This window comes from Pipistrellus kuhlii, unplaced genomic scaffold (assembly GCF_014108245.1).
Source record: "Pipistrellus kuhlii isolate mPipKuh1 unplaced genomic scaffold, mPipKuh1.p scaffold_m20_p_9, whole genome shotgun sequence".
NCBI classification, from domain to species: domain Eukaryota; kingdom Metazoa; phylum Chordata; class Mammalia; order Chiroptera; family Vespertilionidae; genus Pipistrellus; species Pipistrellus kuhlii.
This window is the reverse complement of record NW_023425595.1, coordinates 61663981-61686040: the sequence shown is the minus strand read 5'-3', so window position 1 is coordinate 61686040 and position 22060 is coordinate 61663981. Positions and strand designations below refer to the sequence as shown.

The 22060-nt window shown below is 37.8% G+C and overlaps 5 protein-coding genes across 5 annotated transcripts; all 5 read left to right on the top strand.

The window, feature by feature from the left end:
• The first annotated feature begins 1885 nt into the window (after positions 1-1885).
• LOC118713386 (dolichol-phosphate mannosyltransferase subunit 1-like) lies at positions 1886-2930 on the top strand. The gene has a single exon (XM_036427853.2). It carries the CDS (start codon positions 1901-1903, stop codon positions 2681-2683), a length of 783 nt encoding a protein of 260 aa, XP_036283746.1. The 5' UTR covers positions 1886-1900; the 3' UTR covers positions 2684-2930.
• A 48-nt stretch (positions 2931-2978) lies between these two features.
• Positions 2979-7121, top strand: LOC123651897 (cytoplasmic dynein 2 heavy chain 1-like). Its single transcript, XM_045577841.1, has 3 exons — positions 2979-3144; positions 5775-5910; positions 6800-7121. Exons 1-3 carry the CDS (start codon positions 3076-3078, stop codon positions 6967-6969), a joined length of 375 nt encoding a protein of 124 aa, XP_045433797.1. The 5' UTR covers positions 2979-3075; the 3' UTR covers positions 6970-7121.
• Positions 7122-8132: 1011 nt separating this feature from the next.
• On the top strand, positions 8133-11660 carry LOC118713794 (cytoplasmic dynein 2 heavy chain 1-like). The gene is made up of 3 exons (XM_036428672.2): positions 8133-8259; positions 8703-8935; positions 11511-11660. The coding sequence occupies exons 1-3, from the start codon at positions 8235-8237 to the stop codon at positions 11658-11660; spliced, it is 408 nt and encodes a 135-aa protein (XP_036284565.1). The 5' UTR covers positions 8133-8234.
• LOC118713294 (cytoplasmic dynein 2 heavy chain 1-like) lies at positions 11613-13439 on the top strand. Its single transcript, XM_045577619.1, has 4 exons — positions 11613-11853; positions 11970-12081; positions 12301-12425; positions 13192-13439. The coding sequence occupies exons 2-4, from the start codon at positions 12033-12035 to the stop codon at positions 13366-13368; spliced, it is 351 nt and encodes a 116-aa protein (XP_045433575.1). The 5' UTR covers positions 11613-11853; positions 11970-12032; the 3' UTR covers positions 13369-13439.
• A 3986-nt stretch (positions 13440-17425) lies between these two features.
• Positions 17426-17936, top strand: LOC118713293 (40S ribosomal protein S15). Its single transcript, XM_036427712.2, has one exon. It carries the CDS (start codon positions 17451-17453, stop codon positions 17886-17888), a length of 438 nt encoding a protein of 145 aa, XP_036283605.1. The 5' UTR covers positions 17426-17450; the 3' UTR covers positions 17889-17936.
• The last annotated feature ends 4124 nt before the right edge of the window (positions 17937-22060 follow it).

Below are 22060 nucleotides of genomic sequence, written 5' to 3'. Positions count from 1 at the left end.
ACTAAATGGGCAGTCAGACATCCTCTGAGGGGTCCCAGATTGGAGAGGGTGCAGGCTAGGCTGAGGGACACCACGCCTGGCCTTCTGCACAAATTTCTTGTATTGGGCCTCTAGTATAACAATAATTGGTAAGGTTAATTTATTATAAATATTGAGTTTGTTTTTATGTGTATCATGTTTTGTTATGCTTTATCATACTTTTCATTTGCTTTTTTCTTTACTTCTTTCCTGTCTTCTATGAGATTGATGAATGTTTCTGCCTCTGTTTTATTTCATTTTCTCTATCTATTGATATGAATGTCATGTTTTATTTCAGAGGTGGTTTTGGGTAATTTTCTTGTTTGCATAATTGACTTGACAAGTCTAAAGTTCTATCATCATTCCTAACAAAAATCTGTGTAAATATTTTATTCTTTTAATTTTTCTTTATTAAGGTATTACATATGTGTCTTTACCTCCCCTCCTCCTCTTAGGCCCTCATTCCTCCTGGTGTCTGTGTCCATTGGTTATGCTTATATGCATGCACATAAGTCCTTTGAACCTGAGTATATATTTTAAATTCTTATGAGAAGAAAATGATTGAAGACCAAAAAAGTGTATAATCCAATGCATCTATTCATATAATTTTTAACATTCCTTAGGTCAATTTTCCCTTTCTCCTCCAATCATGCGAATGTTTAAAAGTTCTGTTACTATTTGAAGGGAATCCTTAAAATAAAAGTGGCTTACCATTCCCTGCTGGTCAATTTTACCTCAATAACTGTCACCAATCAGAAGGCATATCATATCAAGGCACACAGACCTGCAGCCTTTATAAACCCTGGGGAAAAGGAACTCAGTGGGACCCTTTCCCCCTCCCCGTGGGAGTCTGTATGGTGAAGTTCTTTCCCCTTCCTCCGGTGGGAATCTGTACCTCTTCTTTAATAAATTTCCACCTTTGTTATACCATCTTCTGTCCGTGGATTCATTCTTCCCAAAAATTCTGCATCAGTATGTTCCATTTTAGAGTTGTGCAACCGGACTCTGAGAGTGGTCTGTTCACAGTGCGGGCGGAGAGGAAGCACTAGCACCCAGCTACAGGTATATTTTCTTTCTTTTCCTTTTTAAAAAATTATTTTATTGATTTTTTTACAGCAAGAAAGGGAGAGGGATAAAGAGCTAGAAACATCCACCAGCTGCCTCCTGCATGGCCCCACCAGGGATGTGCCCGCAACCAAGGTACATGCCATTGACCAGAATAGAACCTGGGACCTTTCAGCCCGCCGGCTGATGCTCTGTCCACTGAAACACACCGGTTTCGGCAGGGCATCTTTTTCTAAAAATGTGTTCTGACCGAAACCGGTGTAGTTCAGTGGATAGAGCGTAGGTCTGCGGACTGAAGGGTCTCAGGTTCGATGTGCCCACAACCAAGGTACATGCCCTTGACCGGAATGGAACCTGGGACCCTTCAGTTCACAGGCTGACACTCTATCCACTGAGCCAAACCAGTGAGGGCCACATTTCCATTTTTGTTGTTGCTAATCATCACCTGAGGACTCTCCACTGAGTCTTCTAGTGAGAGTGGAAGGAGGGGAAGATGCACAGAGACACATGGGTGGATTGCCTCCCCCTGCACCTCACCTGGGGATGGGGCTGAACCTGGGACCCAGGTGCGTGCCTTTGATCAAGAATCGAATCTGAGATCCTCCAGTGTGCACTCCGAGGCTTTACCCACTGACCAACACCAGTCAGGGCAGAGCCCAGGTCTTAGTCTTAGACAGGAGCGGAGATAGATTGGTTGTGATATGCTATATAATTATTTTTATATAACCATTTCCCCAAGTGATAACGTTAGAGGGACACAATATATTAGGGAACATTTCTTTTAAAAATTAACTTTTAGGTCCCGCGGAGTTCCGCCATGGCCTCCAAGACAGCAAATCGTACTCCTCCGAGTTCTCGTCGGGAGCCGGAGGGGCGCTTCCCGGGACCGGACAAGTATTCAGTGCTGTTGCCCACCTACAACGAGCGCGAGAACCTGCCGCTCATCGTGTGGCTGCTGGTGAAGAGCTTCTCGGAGAGTGGAATCAACTATGAAATTATAATCATAGATGATGGGAGCCCAGATGGAACAAGGGAAGTTGCTGAACAGTTGGAGAAGATCTATGGATCAGACAAAATTCTTCTAAGACCACGGGAGAAAAAGTTGGGACTAGGAACTGCATATATACACGGAATGAAACATGCCACAGGAAATTACATAATTATTATGGATGCTGATCTCTCACACCATCCAAAATTTATTCCTGAATTCATTAGGAAGCAAAAAGAAGGTAATTTTGACATTGTCTCTGGAACTCGCTACAAAGGAAATGGAGGTGTTTATGGCTGGGATTTGAAAAGAAAATTAATCAGCCGTGGGGCCAATTTTATAACTCAGATTTTGCTGAGACCAGGAGCATCTGATTTAACAGGAAGTTTCAGGTTATATCGAAAAGAAGTTCTACAGAAATTAATAGAAAAATGTGTTTCTAAAGGCTACGTTTTCCAGATGGAAATGATTGTTCGAGCAAGACAGTTGAATTATACTATTGGCGAGGTTCCAATAACATTTGTGGATCGTGTTTACGGTGAATCCAAGTTGGGAGGAAACGAAATAGTCTCTTTCTTGAAAGGATTATTGACTCTCTTTGCAACTACATAATAGAAAGTTATTTATTTATCACGTTCATTTCAATTTAAACAGAGGAAGCTGGTTGCTGATTTTTTTTAATGTACTTAGAGCATAAATCATAGGTAAGATAAATTTCATGCAAATCTTTTTTTCCGAAGAAATTCCATTTTATATGTCAAATTAAATTAGAAAAATGAGCAGTGTTCTCAATTTTCTTTAACATTTTGCTGTATTAAGACCTACAAATAAATGCATATGGATTTTTGCATAAAAAAAATTAACTTTTATGAAGATAAAATTAAAATAATTTATCACTTTAGATTGATTCTGCTGACACAAAGGATAAAGTGCTGGTGTTTTTCAAGCTGAGACCTGAAGTGATTACTGATCAGAACCTACATAACAACATTCTTGTTTCATCGATGTTAGAATCACCTATAAATTCCCTTAATCAAGCAGTGCGGCAGGTATTTGCACCAATGTTGTTAAAGGTGAGTAAAGTAGCTGTATAGTCACTTTTTTTTTTTTAATCTTCGACTATTTGGATAAGTACTTTCATAAATAGAAATGTAAGTTTTACTTTATATGCTATTAATATCATTAGTATTTTAATTTTTAAAGTGCATATTCTTTTAATTAAAAAAGTTTTAAAGTAAGCTTTGATGGAGAACCAAGATGGCTGCGCCCAGGTGAACACCTAGTCGCAGCCGCACACAACAATTTCAATAAAATACAACTAAACTATAAAACGGACATTGCCCAGAACTACAGGAAGGTTGACTGACTGGAAATTCTACAGCGAGAAGCAAGGAGAAAACCAGAAGGAGGCGCGGAGGAGCTGGAAAAGCCCAAGGTACAGAGACACGCGGCACGCGGAGAGGACGGAGCGGAGAGGAGGGAGGCTGAGTGCCTGGCGGGCGTTCCCTAGCGGGAAGGAGACAAAACTCCGACTGTGCTGGGCCCCCGACTGCTCTGAACCCCAGTTCTAGGCCAGACCCCGGGGACTCAGGCTCAGCCATAGGGAGCCGGGCTGTAAGGCAAAACCCAGGGGAGCAGCAAAAGGAGGTCCCGGAGGCGTGCACACTGCGCGCAGAGAAGGGACGGTCGGCTGTGCCGCAGGATTGCCCTGGCGGGAAGGAGACTGGGCTCCAGTCTGCTCTGAATGCCACCTCCAACTCCACTTCCAACTGAACTGAACCCCAATACCGGGCTCATTGGGGGAGAGCATAGACTGTTTGGCAGCAGGCAAAAATCGAGGGCACCTTTCTCTCAGAGGCGCCAGCAGGGAGCACTGAAGGACCCGCATAGGGCGGGGCTGACAGAAGCCAAAGCTGCAGGCTCCACCCTGAAACCCCATCCCACCTGTAACTGCGAAATGCGACAACAAAATAGATCACAAACAAAAGAAATGGAGGACAAAAAGCGTCTGGATATAGAGTTCAAATCTATGCTTATAAGGTTTTTCAAGAATTTCCTAGAAAAGATGGATAAGGCCTCTGAGGATATGAAAAGAGATAAACTATTAATAGAATTAATAAGAAGTCAACAAGAAATAATAAGGGATCAACAAGAAATAAAGAATACATTGACTGAAATAAAAAATATTTTACAGAGTCCTAAAAACAGAAGGGAAGATCGCAAGAATCAAGTCAAAGATTTGGAACATAAAGAGCCAGAAGACACTCCTCCACAGAAGTTAGAAGGCAAGAGAATCCAGAAAATTGAAGATAATGTAAGAAACCTCTGGGACAACTTCAAGCAAACCAACATCAGAATTTATGGGGGTCCCAGAAGATGAGAGAGAGCAAGATATCGAAAACATACTGAAAGAAATAGTGACAGAAAACTTCCCCCACCTAGTGAAAGAATTAGACTTACAAGTCCAGGAAGTGCACAGAACTCCAAACAAAAGGAATCCAAAGAGGACCACACCGAGACACATCATTATTAAAATTCCAAGAGCAAAAGACAAAGAGAGAATATTAAAAGCAGCAAGAGCAAAGAAGGTAGTAACCTATAAAGGAGCACCTATACGATTGTCAGCTGATTTCTCAACAGAAACCATGCAGGCCAGAAGGGAGTGGCAAGAAATATTCAAGATGATGAATAGCAAGAACCTACAGCCAAAAATAATCTACCCAGCAAAGCTATCACTCAGAATCGAAGGCCAGATAAAGAGCTTCACTAATAAAAAAAAGCTAAAGGAGTTCATCACTGCCAAACCAGAATTATATGAATTGCTGAAGGGGGTTCTTTCAGAAGAGAAAGTAAACAAAGATAAAAATTATGAACAACAAATACATAACTATCAACAAGTGAATCTAAAAACCAAGGAAATTTAAAAAATCTGATGAACGCCGAAACCGGTTTGGCTCAATGGATAGAGCGTCAGCTTGGGGACTGAAAGGTCCCGGGTTCGATTCCAGTCAAGGGCATGTACCTTGGTTGCAGGCATATCCCCAGTACGGGGTGTGCAAGAGGCAGCTGATCGATGACTCTTTCTCATCGATGTTTCTAACTCTCTATCTCTCTCCCTTCCTCTCTGTACAAAATCAATAAAATGTATTTAAAAAAAATCTGATGAACAATATAACTGTTGAATATAATAGAATCAGAGGTATGGAAGGGGAGTGAACTGACGATTCTTGGGGAAAAGGGGAGAGGGGGCGTGGGAAGAGACTGAACATAAACTGTGCACCTATGGATGAGGACAATGGGGAGAGGGGAAAGGGCAGAGGATGGGGTGGGAACCTGGTGGAGGAGAGCAATGGTAGGGGGGGGAAAAAGGAACATTTGTAATAATATGAACAATAAAAACTTATTAAAAAATAACAAAATAAAATAAAAATAAAACGGCTTACTTCCAACAAGAACGGTAAAAAAAATAAAAAAATAAATAATAAAGTAAGCTTTGATGAAGATTGGAGAAATACATAAAATGCAATCCACGTAAGCTCATACATTGCCGTAATGACTTCTTTTTTCTCCCACAATGAGACAGAGGTCGTGTCAAGCTTTGAGTGAAATAAGCATATGTGGGCTTAGTCTTTGATAGTATTTTAGGAAGTCAATTTGATTGGTAAGCTTTTGATCAGTGTTTGCTTTTGTCTGTTTTTATTAGGATCAGGAATGGAGTAGAAACTTTGATCCCAAATTTCAGAATCTTTTGAGTGAACTAGAAGCTGGATTGGGTATAGTTCTAGGAAGATCAGACACTAATTTATCAAAACTGAAATTTAAGGAAGATGACACACGAGGTATATAATGATAGCTTAATCAAAGACAAAATAATTGTCTTATAAGTAAATTAATATATTTCTTCAGAGTTTTATTTCCACAAGATTGGGTCTTCTCTGAGCCTGAGCCTCTGTTATATGAATAGATTCAAATGGATTTGGGGAAGACAAACGTGTAATCTTTAATAATGTGCAATTCAAAGGAATAGAAAATATGATTCTTGAATAATGAGGATTGACCCTAATTGTATACTTTGTAAAGATAATAGGCCAGTTACTTGTATTTTAAAACGTTTATCTGAAATTAATTATAATTTTATGTTTATAGTTAAATTATTACTCATCTGACATACATAAGATATTATTTTAAAATATTGGGAAAAATGTATTTATTGCTTAATTAGTAAATTAAATGCGTTTTTAGTTCCACAGACTAAGAAAGAACAGTGCTTTCATTTCAGCATGTGATTAGGCAAGTAGAGATCATCTAGTTCATTGGAAAATGTAAAAGCACATTTAAAAGTAAAACTATTTTAACTTGCTTGTATTTTGAATTTAAATTGCAAACATTGATTAAATCATATTCAGTAGTATGAATCGTTTTGGAATTAAATTTAGGAAAGATTTGTGTCTGAGAAGCAAATTCATAGATATAAGTAGACGGTATATGTCTGTTAGGCTTACAAAAGCATGCAGGAATCATTCTCAGCAATAAACAATGTGAAGTATAAATTTGGTGCTGTTATTTCTGGTGGATTCAAGTAAAAACTTTCTGTTGATAGAAATTACAAAATATTTTTTTCAATGCATCTCAAGAAAACAGGAAATATTCAAAACCTGCGAATAAACCAAATTACTTTCTGGCTTTTCATTTTCAATTGACATGTTTTTTTCCTTTTCACTTTTTCAGGTATTCTTACACAAAATGATGAGTTCCAGTTTTGGATAGAACAAACTCATCGTGGAAATAAACAGAGTAATAGAGAAAGAGCCATTTATTTTAAAGAATTATTTGAAACAATTTCAAGAGTATGTAATTCATATATATTATATGTTACGCTTTTGATAAAAGTACTTTAGAGTTGTACGTTTAAAAAATTTATCTGTTTTAAAATCATTACTTAATGATTACAAACAAAATATATCCTTCATAAATAGCAAGGCTTATTTAAGATGTATATTTAATATGAGTACAAGCTAAAAATCTAAACATTTTGCCCAGGTAGCGTGGCTCAGTGGTTGAGCACTGACCCATGAACGAGGAGATCAGGGTCTATTCCAGGTCAGGGCACTTGCCTAGGTCATGGACTAGAACTCTGGTGGGGGCATGCTGGAGGCTGCTGATGGATGAGTCTCACTCATCATTGCTGTTTCTGTATCTCTCTCTCTCCCCCTTCCTCTCTGAAATTAACAACAATATATTTTTAAAAAATCTAAAAGTTTTAAAAGTTAGATTGTAATCTCTAATAAATATTTGTCTCAAACATAATTACTTTTCTGCAGGTAGACAGAGAAAAACAAAAACCTAAAACACTAACAGAGGTTTATTTATTTTGAGGTAATATATGTTCTTTTGAAGGAATGTTCACTTTATTCAGAGTAGCATTTTTGAAGTAATTTATAACTTAAAAAGCCTTAGTTTTTACTTATTTGATTGATCATGCCTTGATGTATTTAAGAGAGGTCAAATAAGTGACCATTTTAATTACAATTATAAAAATATCTATTTTTTTCAAAATAAATATAAAGTAATTTTCTATTTGTTTGTAATATTATTTTAAAAATATTTTAATAAATATTTGGAATAATTTCAAACTCTTTTTATAACAGTGATGAAATATAGAATAATAAGCCTTGTATTATTGGTAACATTATACAATGCAGTAAATGAAGATATGCCAGCTACATTGGTTATTGTATATATGGCATTATGGCTTCCTTTATTTGGGTAAATAAAATAAATGCATCCAAAGTTAAAGAAAATTAGGCCAAGGTTAAAAATAAATGGATAGATTTTTTTTGCAATTCCTATTTTTTTTTTCTGGCTTACATGAAATTTATGTTTGTGAAGGTACTTAAAGAGTATTTGTATAACAATATATCTGATAGAAAAAGGAGAAAATAATATGACAATGTTAGAGTTTTAGCAGTTGAAAAAGTCAGAACATTTTGACTATAGTACCCAAAGTATAGAACTGATTATATTTAAAAATGAATGCATTTTGGTTTCAGGAGTTTTGGACAGTCTATCCTTACTGGAAGTCGTTGACCTGGTAGAGACTACTCGGGATGTTGTCGATGACGTGTGGAGACAAATAGAGCATGATCATTACCCTGAGTCACGAATGCTGCATCTCTTAGACATCATAGGTACTAACTAGTAAAGAATAAACTTGAAATTTTGGAAGCCTGTTTTATTTTGTTTTCTGTTTCTTTTTCTTTAAGTTCTTACTAAGAATGCTTCTTAAAGTAGTAATTGTTGCTTCAAGTAACCCTGAAAGCAAATAATACAGAATTATTTAAATTGATATTTGCATATAGTTGGTTAATTTAAATCATGTGTCGCATTTTTTGGTCATTAATATAACTAAATTTATATATATTTTTAGTCCCTATGCATGTATTAATTTAGAACTTATTTTGTAATTTTAAAAAATATTTGTTATTGACAGTGCAGATTTAAGGTGGACATTGTGATATTTCATACAACCTTAGTTTACTAATTTGTATGTTAATTCTGTTGTAGGCATGTATTCTATAATTATTTTGTAAAAAGGCATTTCCATGAAGAAGCTTGCTTTATATTTTATTAGGTGGTTCATTTGGAAGATTTGTTCAGAGAAAGTTGGGAACTCTGAGTCTATGGGAAGATCCTTATTATCTTGTGAAGGAAAATCTGAAAGCTGGGATTTCCATTTGTGAACAGTGGGTGACCGCCTGTAATCACCTCACAGGCCAGGTGTGGCAGCGCTATGTTCCTCACCCATGGAAAAGTGGAAAGTATTTCCCTGAAACACTGGACAAACTTGGCAAACGCCTTGAAGAGGTATCGTTAGATTATTTGGCTCTTTGTCTTTTTTGTTGTTAATTCCCACCGAGGATATTTTTTCCGTTGATTTTCAGAGAAAGTGGAAGGGGGAGGGAAGGGACAGAGAGAGAGAGAGAGAGATATTGAGCCTGTTACCCATATACTTGCCTTTGACTGGAAATGGAATCTGAGGCTCTTCTGTTCCCAGGCTGACACTCTAACCACTAAGCCCGCGGGCACGGGCTTGGCTCTTCTTTACGTGTGAATTCAGCAGGCCCTCACATTTATGAATGTATTTTATGATTTATAAGCACTACATCTGATAGAAACTCTTTATATTTTTGGGAGAGAATAGGGTTGAAGTTCATGTGAAATAGTTTGACAGTCATCTGGTATGTCAATGCTGGTTTCCACCTTTCTCTTTGGTGTGTGTTCAACTGTGAATTCTGACTTCTGTTTCATTCTTTGTTATAAAAAAGATAATCAGCCCACTTGTCCATGTAGGTAAGCTATCAGACATTCCCTTGCCTATTGAGATTGTTTGTAAGCAGGACAGCTTCTTTAGGGGATCACTCAGTGGAAATATTTTAAATAGCTGCTTAATTTTCATTACTTCTGAATTTCAGTATAGGACATATATTTAGCTTGAAGGGATAGGCAAAATGAGAAGAAAAGATTGCAAATCTGACTTTTTTTCTTTTCTGCCGCCAGGAATCACAGTTCTTTGGGGGATTTAAAAAAAAAAACACCTTTTTCACCATGAAAAACTTAAAAAACATATTTAAAAGTAAAATAGTATAATGAATACCAATGTATCCATTGCTCAATTTCAACAGCCTTTGACATTATTTAGTTCTTATTCCATCTTTGTCTAACCTGCCTTCCTTTTATTTTTTTCTAGAGTATTATTTATTTATTTATTTATTAATATATTTTATTGATTTTTTACAGAGAGGAAGAGAGAGAGATAGAGAGCTAGAAAAGTCGATGAGAGAGAAACATCGACCAGCTGCCTCTTACACACCCCCTACTGGGGATGTGCCCGCAACCCAGGTACATGCCCTTGACCAGAATCGAACCTGGGACCTTTCAGTCCACAGACCAACGCTCTACCACTGAGCCAAACTGGTTTGGGCTTTTCTAGAGTATTTTAAAAGCCAATTCAAGAAATCATATACTTTCATCCTTAATACCATAATCATAATATCACTCTCACATTCACCAAAATTATAACTATTTCCTAGCATTATTTTATATCTAACCAGTGTTCAATTTTTCTGATTGTCTCAGCTGCTTTATAGGTACTTTCCAACTTTTAGTTTGATATGTGGGTTCAGGTATGTTAAGCCTGATCATCTGTTATAATGCTCTCCATTAAAAAAAAAATTTATTGACTTTTTCAGAGAGGAAGGGAGAAGGATAGAGAGCCAGAAACACCAACGAGAGAGAAACATCAATCAGCTGCCTCCTGCAACCAAGGCACATGCCCCTGGGACCTCTCAGTCCACAGGAAGATGCTCTATCCACTGAACGAAACCGGTTTCAGCTCTCCATTTTTTTCTTAATGATTTTAGCAGCCATTACTGATTACGAGATAATATAAAATGGGGACTTTCTAATTCTGTTGTTCTTTCTACATTTTTAGTGATGGTGGAAGAACTTTTCCTCATCCATTTATTAGTTACTCTGAAATAAAGTGTGTATAGGAATAACTGGATAGACAATTACTTTTAGTTATCACTTTTAAAAAAATGAATAAATAAGTTAGTATCATAGTAATTTCCATTGGTGATCAATGAAATGATTTTTAGTAGAATTATTATGAACCCATGAGGTGTTATATTTTGTTTCCATCTATTACAGTGTTTCTTTAACAATTTCCTTACTTTCAAGCCTCCCAAAATGTACCAGCACATCTTTTATATTTTTGTCTCATACCTGGAATTAGTAATTTTTCCAAACATCCTGGGTCTTTTTAGTAAAAAATGGTATTTAGCAACAAAAATCTGGTTGAGGAAGTGTTACATTTTACTTAGTTATCAATGCTTTTAGGCCACAATTGTTAAATTGATGTTTTGTTTTTATCAGGATAAAAATAAATCATGAGTTTGTATAGATATTTCTGACTCATGGAAGATTATAGTGTTTTTACTTAACCTTTTTGATTATCTCTTGATTACTGGGAAAATTTTAGATACAAAATATAATTTGTTTTCCGGTAGTTTGTAACTGGTACATAAAAGAATTGTTGATATTGTTTCATTATCAGATTGCAATTTAATGCAGAATTATGACTGTCATAAGTACTATAATAAGGAGGAGATGAGCTATAATATATATGAGTTTTAAGCAAAATTTAAAAATATTTAGATATTATATTTTTTCACTAGATTTGAGCACACTGATTGATATGTTAATATAGTATGTCTTTGCTTATCACTCTGAATATTGATGAGTAATTCTGAAAATTATAGTTTCAGTTTTCATTTCAGAGGACCTAGGTAAAGAAATTCTTGCTCAGTATCTTTGGGTGTTAGACTTATTTGTGCATATTTATTTATTTAAATAAATTTATTTTTAATATTTGTTTTAGGTCTTGGATGTTAGAATAATTCATGAGAAGCTTCTCCATTTTTTATCTGCTAATGAAGAGAAAATCCTGGCTCTAGTATTTGAACCTTTTACTGGCCCGAATCCAGTGCAATATAATCCATATACTGAGGTTGAATATATATGTTTCTAAATATAATTTCCTGTTTGTGTTGTTCTTTTAAAGGCAGTTTTTAGATATTAAAGTCTAACAATATTGACAATTTATTTAGCATTTGTGGAAAGCTGCAGTGTCTCAATATGAAAAAATTATTATACCCGTGGAATGAAGAATAGCAGGAAAATTGAAAAATTATATTTCAGAAATTCAAGATAGTCCACAACAGGTAAAATACTGAAATATTTTACATCTAATACTTTCTCTAGTCTATTTTAGGAAATATATGTTATATACCAAGTTAATCCACTTGGGATAAACATATATTATTTTATTTTATATTAGCTTCTTCAAGCATTTCTGAAATACAAAGAGTTGGTGAAGCGTCCAATTATAAGCAAAGAATTGATGTTAGAACGAGAAACTTTACTGGCAAGGCTTATGGACACAGTTAAAGGTAAAAGTTTATCAGAGATTATAGTATTTGCTGGAGAAAATATTTTTGTAGCTCACTTTTTTCTATGTTGTATACTATTTAGGATTAAGTCTACATTTAAGGGACCAACTCTTATTATTTTTCTATCAATGATATTTGACATAGTTCTTGGAACATCAAAAGCCTTTAGGAAATCTTCGCTAAATGTGTCTAATCGTTTATTTGATTTAAATTTTATAGATTTTCGATTAGACTTTGAGAACCGGAGCCAAGGAATACCTGGTGATGCATCTGGGCCACTTTCTGGCAAAAACCTTTCAGAGGTTGTTAATAATATAGTTTGGGTTCGCCAGTTGGAACTGAAGGTATTAATTGGAATAAAGGTTGAAGAACATTAATTGTAAAATCTGCTAAATTAATATAGAAGTTACTCTAGAATTGTAGTGAAAACATTAAAAGACATTTTCTATTTTCCTTCGTATATCCATTAAATTTTTATGTGAAAAGTAGAATTCTGAAAAAGTGTGCTGAGGAGGTTGTAATGGTTCTTCTCATTCCTTGTATGGAGATAATTATCAAACCATTTATCATTACAACTGCAGTTTTCCAGGTAAGTGTCTTTGTAAAAAATATTCAAAAGGAGAGCACTGTTATAGGGTACTATTAAGGCTAACATGTTTGAGATTTTTACTTATTCAAGTTTGTATTTTTGATGTTTTACTTTGATGCTGCTTAATTTTCTCAGCTTTCTAAGGTGCTACATTGTTCTTTGTAGTTATGAAGGAATTTCTCTCCTTTAAATTGCCATTCAAATTGCGTTTATCATTGTTTAAGATATTAACCAGAGCATTTAGCAAAGTATCTAAGTGATGCTTAATATATTTAGGAGTATTGCAAAATTTTTGGAGTTTCACTTGAATTTCCCTTATTTTAACCTTCAGATTATGCCTTGTATGCATTATTCTCTGTGTTTTGCTGTCCTGGGTTGATATTTTTATATTCACTGGAAAATCTTCTATTATACTATTTATAGATGAATGGGAAAATAATTTCTAAAATCAGAGAATGGGGCTTATTTTATGCTAATTTTGTTAGATTTTAAATAATATCCTTATAATTTGGCTTATTAAGGTGGATGATGCCATCAAGATAGCAGAGGCTGTTTTGTCTGATTCATCAGGATATCGAACTTTCCATCGAAGTGCTGAAGATCTCTTAGAGCAGTTTAAACTGTATGAACAAGAACAATTTGATGATTGGTCCAGGGATATTCAGTCTGGTTTGTCTGATTCTAGATCGGGTTTATGATAAGTTTAAATATACTAAACAGTGAAATCTGCATAAGAATTTTTTTTCTGTTAGTAGTCCAGTGGCAAGATGGAATTAATCATCTCTACTCTTTTTTCCCTTCACACTTGCTGCTACTCCTTTAGTTTTTTTGGTTAGGTTTTGTTTATCAGCCTTTAAGTCATTAAGGTTGGCAATTTGATGATGTAGTTAGTTGACTGCCTCCCCCTTGTTTCTCAGGTTCATTGCCCAGAACTGCAGATTCCATTTTTGGATTTAGGCTTTCCTTCTTCTAAAATTATTTGTTAATGGTATTTACATATGTTTTGAATGTAATTTAATTGATTAACCAAATTTTTCTACTGGGTATTTAAAATGAATGGTCTAAAGGGATTAAAAATGGTGGCAGAGTAAGTGGAAGCTCACAGACACGCTCCCAGGACCAAAATGGAAATATAGCAAAATACAGAAGAACCACCCTGAAAAATGAACTGAGGACTACCTGGAGAGAATCTTGGTAACCAAGGACAGAAAACAGAGACCACATAAAGGCTGGTAGGAAGGGCAGAGGTACAAAAGGGCATGTGTTCCCACAGACAGCAGATGAAGTACGGAGAGATATCTCAGCTGTTGGGGGTTGCCACTGAGAACTCGAGGTTTAATCCTCAAGGTAGGCACCCGAGTATAGAGGACCAGAACTGAGAAAGGTATCCACGTAACATTAGGCTGTGAAAATCAGCTGGATTGCTTTCTGCCAGGGATAGAGGGATGGAAATGCAGGCACCCTTTTAAAGGGCCAACGCACAAAATTCTGTGTGCAGCCACTCACCTTGTGCTCTGGCAAAGGGTGGGCAGAGAGGACTGGAGCTGTATAAACATAAGCCAGGGTTTAGGGTCCAGGGATAAGGCTTGGAAGGCAGACACCTTTGCTGAATTATTCCCTCATTCTGTGGAGGTCATCTTTCTCAGGTAAACCTGTGCTATCCTGATATTTTTGCCTGGGGTAAAGACAGTTGATCCATAATATTGGATGTTCTTCTGTCCCACCATGTGGAGTTTCTGAGTCCTAGAAAGAAACTAAGAATAAAAATTAGCCTCTTGGCAGAAGCAATTGTCCCACCCTGTTGGAAAACCTCTTACCGAACCTGTGGACCATTGCTTGAGGATACTTTGAATCCAATTAGTCTGCAGGTAGAGTGGTTCTCTGGATGCTTTGAGTCTTTGCCTGATCTAATTAGTCAGAAACAGCAGTTCGGTTCCCCCATCCAATAGACATCCCAGACTGCTCAGCGAGGCAAAAGCCAGCAGGGCCTCAAGTGCTTGCAGCTAACACCTGTGGTACCAGCTCTGTGGGAAAAGGAAGTACAGCCCGGAATAGGGTTAATCAAGGTATAAGACTCAAGGCAGACCCAGACTCTGTGCTAAGGAGTCCCTGACTACTGGACAGATGGCATGAAGACATTAGGATTGAACTTCACTGGCAAAAAGTCAGAGGGGAGATCCCTCCCACATGAGGCATCAACAGTCAATTCCCAATTACAACAGGAGAACCCAAACAACACATACAAAGGGCATTCCTAGAGCATCCAGCTCAGATGAACAGAGTCTATACCACTGGACACTTCAAGAAACCTTTAATGTAAGGCCATCCCACAAAGAATGGGAGGCATAGCAGTTCTGTCTAATACATAGAAGCAAATATAAAGAGACTAGAGGCCTGGTGCATGAAATTTGTGCATGGGGGAAGGAGGGGGAGGAGAGGGAGTCCCTCAGTCCAGCCTGCACCCTCTCTAATCTGGGATCCCTCTCACAATCCAGGACTACTGCCTCCCAACTGCTCGTTTGCCTGCCTTCCTGATTGCCCCTAACCACTTCTGGTTTCCAGCCTGATCACCCCTTAACCACTCCTCTGCCAGCCTGACTGATGCCAAACTGCTCCCCTACTGGCCTTTTTGCCGCTAACTGCCCTCCCCTGCAGACCTGGTCCCTCCCAACTGCCCTCCCCTGCTGGCCATCTTGTGGTGGCCATCTTGTGTGTTGGAGTGATGGTCAATCTGCATATTATTCTTTTATTAGATAGAATAGAGGCCTGGTGCATGGGTTGGGGCTAGCTGGTTTGCCCTGAAGGGTGTCCAAGATCAGGATGGGAGTTCCCTTGGGGTGTGGTGCAGCTGGGCAAGGGGCCTGTGGTGGTTTGTAGGCTGGCCATGGCCCCTCTCCCTCCCCCTGGAGACCCAAGCAGAGGCCCTGGTATCTGGAATTTATTAATCATCTACAATTGAAACTTTGTAGCCTGGAGCAGAGCTAAGCCTTTTGCTTGCTCCATGGTGGTAGCCATTTCTGTTGGGGTTTATGTATCTTTTATCATTTAAACTTTGTAGTCTTGAGTGGAGGCCTAGGCCAGCAAGGGCAGGTGGAAAGCTTGGCTTCCTCCATTACCAGGGAATCCCAAGCCCTCTTGCTTTCTGTGGCCGTAGCCATCTTGTTTGTGTTTATTTGCATATTTGCTCCTGATTGGCTGTTGAGTGTGGCTTGGGGGTGTGGTTTGTGTGTGTAGTGGCATTAATTTGCATGTTACTCTTTTATTAACCCCAAAGTGAGAGAAAGAATGCCCAGAAAAAGATTAAATAAGATGGAGGTAAGCAATCTATTAGAAATTGGGTTCAAAACAATGGTTATAAAGATGTTAAAGAACTTTAGTGCAAATTACAATAGCATGAGAAGGGATATAGAGGTCATTAACAAGAACCAGATAGAAATGAAGAATGATATATCTGATATGACCACACTGGAAGGAATTAAAAACAGATTGGATGAAGCAGAGAACTGAATCAGTGACTTGGAAAACAAGGTTCGAAATAGATACACAATTAGAGCAGCAAATAGAAAAAAGAATTAAAAAGTAGGAAGAGAGAGAATTAGCTAAGATGGCTGACAAGTAAACACCTAGCCGCAGCCGTACACAACAATTTCAATAAAATACAACTAAAATATAAAATGGACATTACCCAGAACTACAGGAAAGTCGACTGACTGGAAATTTTAACGAGAAGCAAGGAGAAAACCAGAAGGAAGCGCGGAGGAGCTGTAAAAGCCTAAGGTACGGAGACATGCGGCGTGCGCAGAGAGGATGGAGCCAGAGAGGAGGGGGCGGCTGAGTGCCTGGCTGGCGTTCCCTAGCGGGAAGGAGATAAACGCTCCGACTGTGCTGGGCCCCAATTCCGACTGCTCTGAACCCCAGTTCTAGGCCAGACCCTGGGGACCCAGGCTCATCCAGAGGGAGCTGGGCTGTGAGGCGGAGCCCCGGGGGGAGCGGCGAAAGGAGGTCCCGGCGGCGTGCACATTGCACGCAGAGAAAGGACGGTCGGCTGTGCCTCGGGATTGCCCTGGCGGGAAGGAGACAGGGGCTCCAGACTGCTCTGAACACCACCTCCAATCTCACTTCCAACTGAACTGAACCCCAATACCAGGCTCATTGGGGGGAGAGCATAGACTGTTTGGCAGCAGGCGAAAATTGAGGGCACCTTTCTCTCAGAGGCTCTTGCAATGATTACTGAAGGACCCGAATAGGGCAGGACTGATGAAAGCCAAAGCTGCAGGCTCCACCCTGAAACCCCACCCCATCCAAGCAGAACACAGAGACTTTTAAGGCTACCAATTCAGGAAAGCTGCAAAAATGCCGAGACAAAATAGATTACAAATGAAAGAAATGGAGGACAAAAAGCGACTGGATATAAAGTTCAAATCTACGCTTATAAGGTTTCTCAAGAATTTCCTAGAAAAGATGGATAAGACCTATGAGGATATGAAAAGGGATCAACTAGAATTAATAAGGAATCAACAAGAAATAATAAGGGATCAACAAGAAATAAAGAATACATTGACTGAAATAAAAAATATTATACAGAGTCCTAAAAACAGAATGGAAGATTGCAAGAATCAAGTCAAAGAGTTGGAACATAAAGAGCCAGAGGACACTCCTCCACAGAAGCTAGAAGGCAAGAGAATCCAGAAAATTGAAGATAATGTAAGAAACCTCTGGGACAACTTCAAGCGAACCAACATCAGAATTATGGGGGTCCCTTTTCCGGGGAACAGACAAGATGGCGGAAGTGGAGCAGAAGAAGAAGCGGACCTTCCGCAAGTTCACCTACCGCGGCGTGGATCTGGATCAACTGCTTGACATGTCATATGAGCAGTTGATGCAGCTGTACAGTGCCCGGCAGCGGCGGCGGCTAAACCGGGGCCTGCGGAGGAAGCAGCATTCGCTTCTGAAGCGCCTGCGCAAGGCCAAAAAGGAGGCCCCGCCCATGGAGAAGCCAGAGGTGGTGAAGACACACCTGCGGGACATGATCATCCTGCCAGAGATGGTGGGCAGCATGGTGGGCGTCTACAATGGCAAGACCTTCAATCAGGTGGAAATCAAGCCTGAGATGATTGGCCACTACCTGGGTGAGTTCTCCATCACCTACAAGCCCGTGAAGCACGGCAGGCCTGGCATTGGAGCCACCCACTCCTCCCGCTTCATCCCTCTCAAGTAGTTAATAAAAAGCGGACTTACCTCAAAAAAAAAAAAAAAAAAAAAAAAAAAAGAATTATGTGGATCCCTGAAGATGAGAGAGAGCAAGATATTGAAAACATACTGAAAGAAATAGTGACAGAAAACTTCCCCCACCTGGTGAAAGAATTAGACTTACAAGTCCAGGAAGTGCACAGAACTCCAAACAAAAGGAATCCAAAGAGGACCAAGACAAATCATAATTAAAATTCCAAGAGCAAAAGACAAAGAGAGAATATTAAAAGCAAGAGCAAAGAAGGTAGTTACCTATAAAGGAGCACCTATACAATTGTCAGCTGATTTCTCAACAGAAACCATGCAGGCCAGACAGGAATGGCAAGAAATATTCAAGGTGAGGAATGGTAAGAACCTACAGCCAAAGATAATCTATCCAGCAAAGCTATCACTCAGAATCGAAGGTCAGATAAAGAGCTTCACTAATAAAAAAAAGCTAAAGGAGTTCATCACCACCAAACCAGAATTATATGAATTGCTGAAGGGGGTTCTTTCAGAAGAGAAAGTAAATAAAGATAAAAATTATGAACAACAAATATGTAACTATCAACAAGTGAATCTAAAAATCAAGGAAATTTAAAAAAAAAAATCTGATGAACAATATTAACTGTTGAATATAATAGAATCAGAGGTATGGAAGGGGAGTGAACTGACGATTCTTGGGGAAAAGGAGAGGGGGCGTGGGAAGAGACTGAACATAAACTGTGCACCTATGAATGAGGAGAATGGGGAGTGGGGAAAGGGCAGAGGGTGGAGTGGGAACCTGGTGGAGGAGAGCAATGGTGGGGGCGGGGGGAACATTTGTAATAATATGAACAATAAAAATTTATTTAAGAAAAAAAAAAGTAGGAAGATAGCTTAAGGGAGCTCTGGGACAACATGAAATATAGGAATGCCAGAAAAGGCAGAGGATGAGAAAGGAATAGAGAACAAATTTAAAGAAATAATGACAGGAAACTTTCCCAACCTGGTTAAGGAAAATGCTACACAAGTTCAGGAGGCACAGAGCATCCTAATCAAGATGAACTCCAAGAGACCCACATGTAGACACATCACAATTAAAATGGCAGATGTTAAAAACAAAGAATCTTAAAGGCCTCAAGAGAGAGAAAATTAATACAAGGGGTTCCCATTAGAATGGCAACTAACTTCCCTAAAGAAACATTTCAGGCCTGAAGTGAGTGCATGAAGTATGCAAAGTCATTAAAAGCAAGGTCCTAAATCAAAGACTACTGTATCCAGTGAGGCTATCATAAATTTGAATGTGAAACAAAAGGCTTTCCAGACAAAAAGATCTTAAAGGAGTACAATACCACCAAGCCAGCAATGCAAGAAATGTAAAAGGGACTATTTCAAGAAGAAGAAAAGGAGAGGGGAGCATAGGCATAAAGAAAATTAAAACAGCAACAAACAAATATCTATAATAATTTTAAATTTAAATGGACTAAGTGATCTAGTCAAAAGACATAGTGTGACTGGATAAGAAACATGACCCATATATACTAGAGTGCTATCTACAAGAGACACACCTCAGAAAAAAAAGACAGAGACTGAGAGTGTAAGGATGGAAAAATATATTCCATGCAAAAGGAAAGGAAAAAAAAAAAAATAGACACTGGAGTAGCAATACTCATCAGACAAAGAAGATTTCAAATGAAGGCCATAACAAGGGACAAAGAAGGCCACTTCATACTAGTAAAGGGATTGATTAAAAAAGAAAATATTACCCTTATAAACATACATGCACTCAATATAGGAGCACTCAAGAACATTAAAAAACTCTTGATGGGTCTTATGGGACAGATTGACAGCAGTACTTTAACACCCTATTGAGATCTTGGGATAAATCTTCCAGACAAAAAACAAAAAAACAATCCTTAAATGACACACTAGATCAGATGGATCTAATTGATATTTGTGGAACATTTCACCCCAACACAACAGAATGTATATTCAAGTGCACATGTAACATTGTCAAAGATAGGCTTCATGCTACTGCACAAAAATAAGTCTACAAATTCAAGAAGATTGATATAACACCAAGCATCTTCTCAGATCACAATGACATGAAGTTAGAAATAAAGTACAATAAAATACTCAAAAAATACTCAAATACATGGAGGCTAGTAGAATGTTATTAAACAATGAATATGCTTATCGATGAGATCAAGGAAGAAATTAAGTCTTCCTGGGAACAAATGAAAAAAAACAAAACAAACAAAACACAAAACCTATGTTTGGGACACAGTGAAAGCAGTTCTGAGAGGGAATTCCTACCTTAAGAAACAAGAAAAATGACTAATAAACTAACCTAAAATCTAAAGGAAATAGAAGGGAACAGCAAGAAAATCCAAAGGAAATAGAAGGAAGGGAATAATAAAGATCAGCGGGAATAAATTACATAGAGACTTAAAAACTATAGTACAAAAGATTAATAAATCCAAGAGCTGCTTTGATGAACTAGTTAGACTCTATAAGAAACAAAGAGAGAGGACGCAAATAAATCAGATGAGGAGAGGTGATATAACAATGGACACCACAGAAATGCAAAGGACTGTAAGCAAATACTATGAACAACTATATACCAACAAACTGGCAAACCTGGGTGAAATGGACAGATTCCTTGAAACATACAATCTTCTAAGACTCAATTAGGTAGAATCAGAAAACCTGAATAGGCAAGTAACAGCTGATGTAATTGAAGCAATAATTTAAAAACTTCCAGTAAACAAAAGCCCTGAACTGGATGGATTTATTGGTGAATTCTACCAAAAAATCAAATAAGAACACATATCCTCAAAATAGACCAAAAAAATTTAAGAGGAAGGAACACTTCTAAGCTCTTTTTATGAAGCCAGCATTATCCTAATTAAAAAACCAGATTAAGACACTACAAAGAAAGTAAAGTACAGGCCAATATCCTTGATGAACACAGATGCTAAAATCCTCACCAAATATTAGCAAATTGGATCCAGTAATATGCTAAAAAGATCATATATCATAATCAAGTGGTATTTATTCCAGGAATGCAAGACTGGTACAATATTCACCTTCTCTATTAAAATTCCAATGGCATACTTCACAGAGTTAGAAAAATACTCTAAAAATTTATTTGGAACCATAAAATACGTGAATAGCTGTAGCAATCTTGAGAAATAAGAATGAAGTAGGAGAGATCTCAATACCAGGTATCAAACTATACTACAAAGCGATTATAACCAAAACAGCCTGGTACTGGCACAAGAACAGGCATCTAGAACAATGGGTCAGAACAGAGATCCCAGAAATTGACCTACATCATTACAGTCAATATTTGACAAAGAATGCAAGAACATACAATGGAGTAAAGATTGTCTCTTCAACGAGTAGTGCTGGGAAAACCTGACAGACACATGCAGTTGATGAAACTAGACACAGTACACAAGAATAAACTCAAGGTGGATAAAAGACTTAAATGGAAGTCATGAAAACATAAAAACTGTAGTAAAAAACATAGGCAGTAAAATATCAGACATCTTTATGCAGCAGTATGTTTATGGATACAACTCCGAGGGCAAAGTAAACTAAGGAGAAAATACACAAATAGGACTACATCAAAATAATAAGGTTCTTCCCAGTAAAATATATCATCAAATTGAAAAGGAATTCCACTGCATGGAAGAAAATATTTACCAATGACCCATCTGATAAGACGTGAGTATACAAAATATGTTAAGTACTCATGTGACTCAACAAAAAGAAGACAATCCAATTAAAAAATTGGCAGATGACATGAATAGAGGACATAGAAATGGCCAGGAGACACATGAAAAACTGCTCAAAGTCACTAATCATCAGAGAAATGCAAATTAAAACCACAATGAGATATCACCTCCCACCTGTCAGAATGGCTGTCATAAAAACATCAACAAACAGCAAATGCTGGCAAGGATGTGGAGAGAAGGGAACAGTAGTTTACTGCTGGTGGGAATGCAGATTTGTATAAGCCACTATGGTAAACAGTATGGCGTTTCCTCAAAAAAATTAAAAATACGACTTCTGTTTGACCCAGTCATCCCACTTCTGGAAAAAACCCTAAAACCCCCAAAATACCAATGGGAAAGAATATATGCACACCTGTGTTCATAGCCATTTTACTTA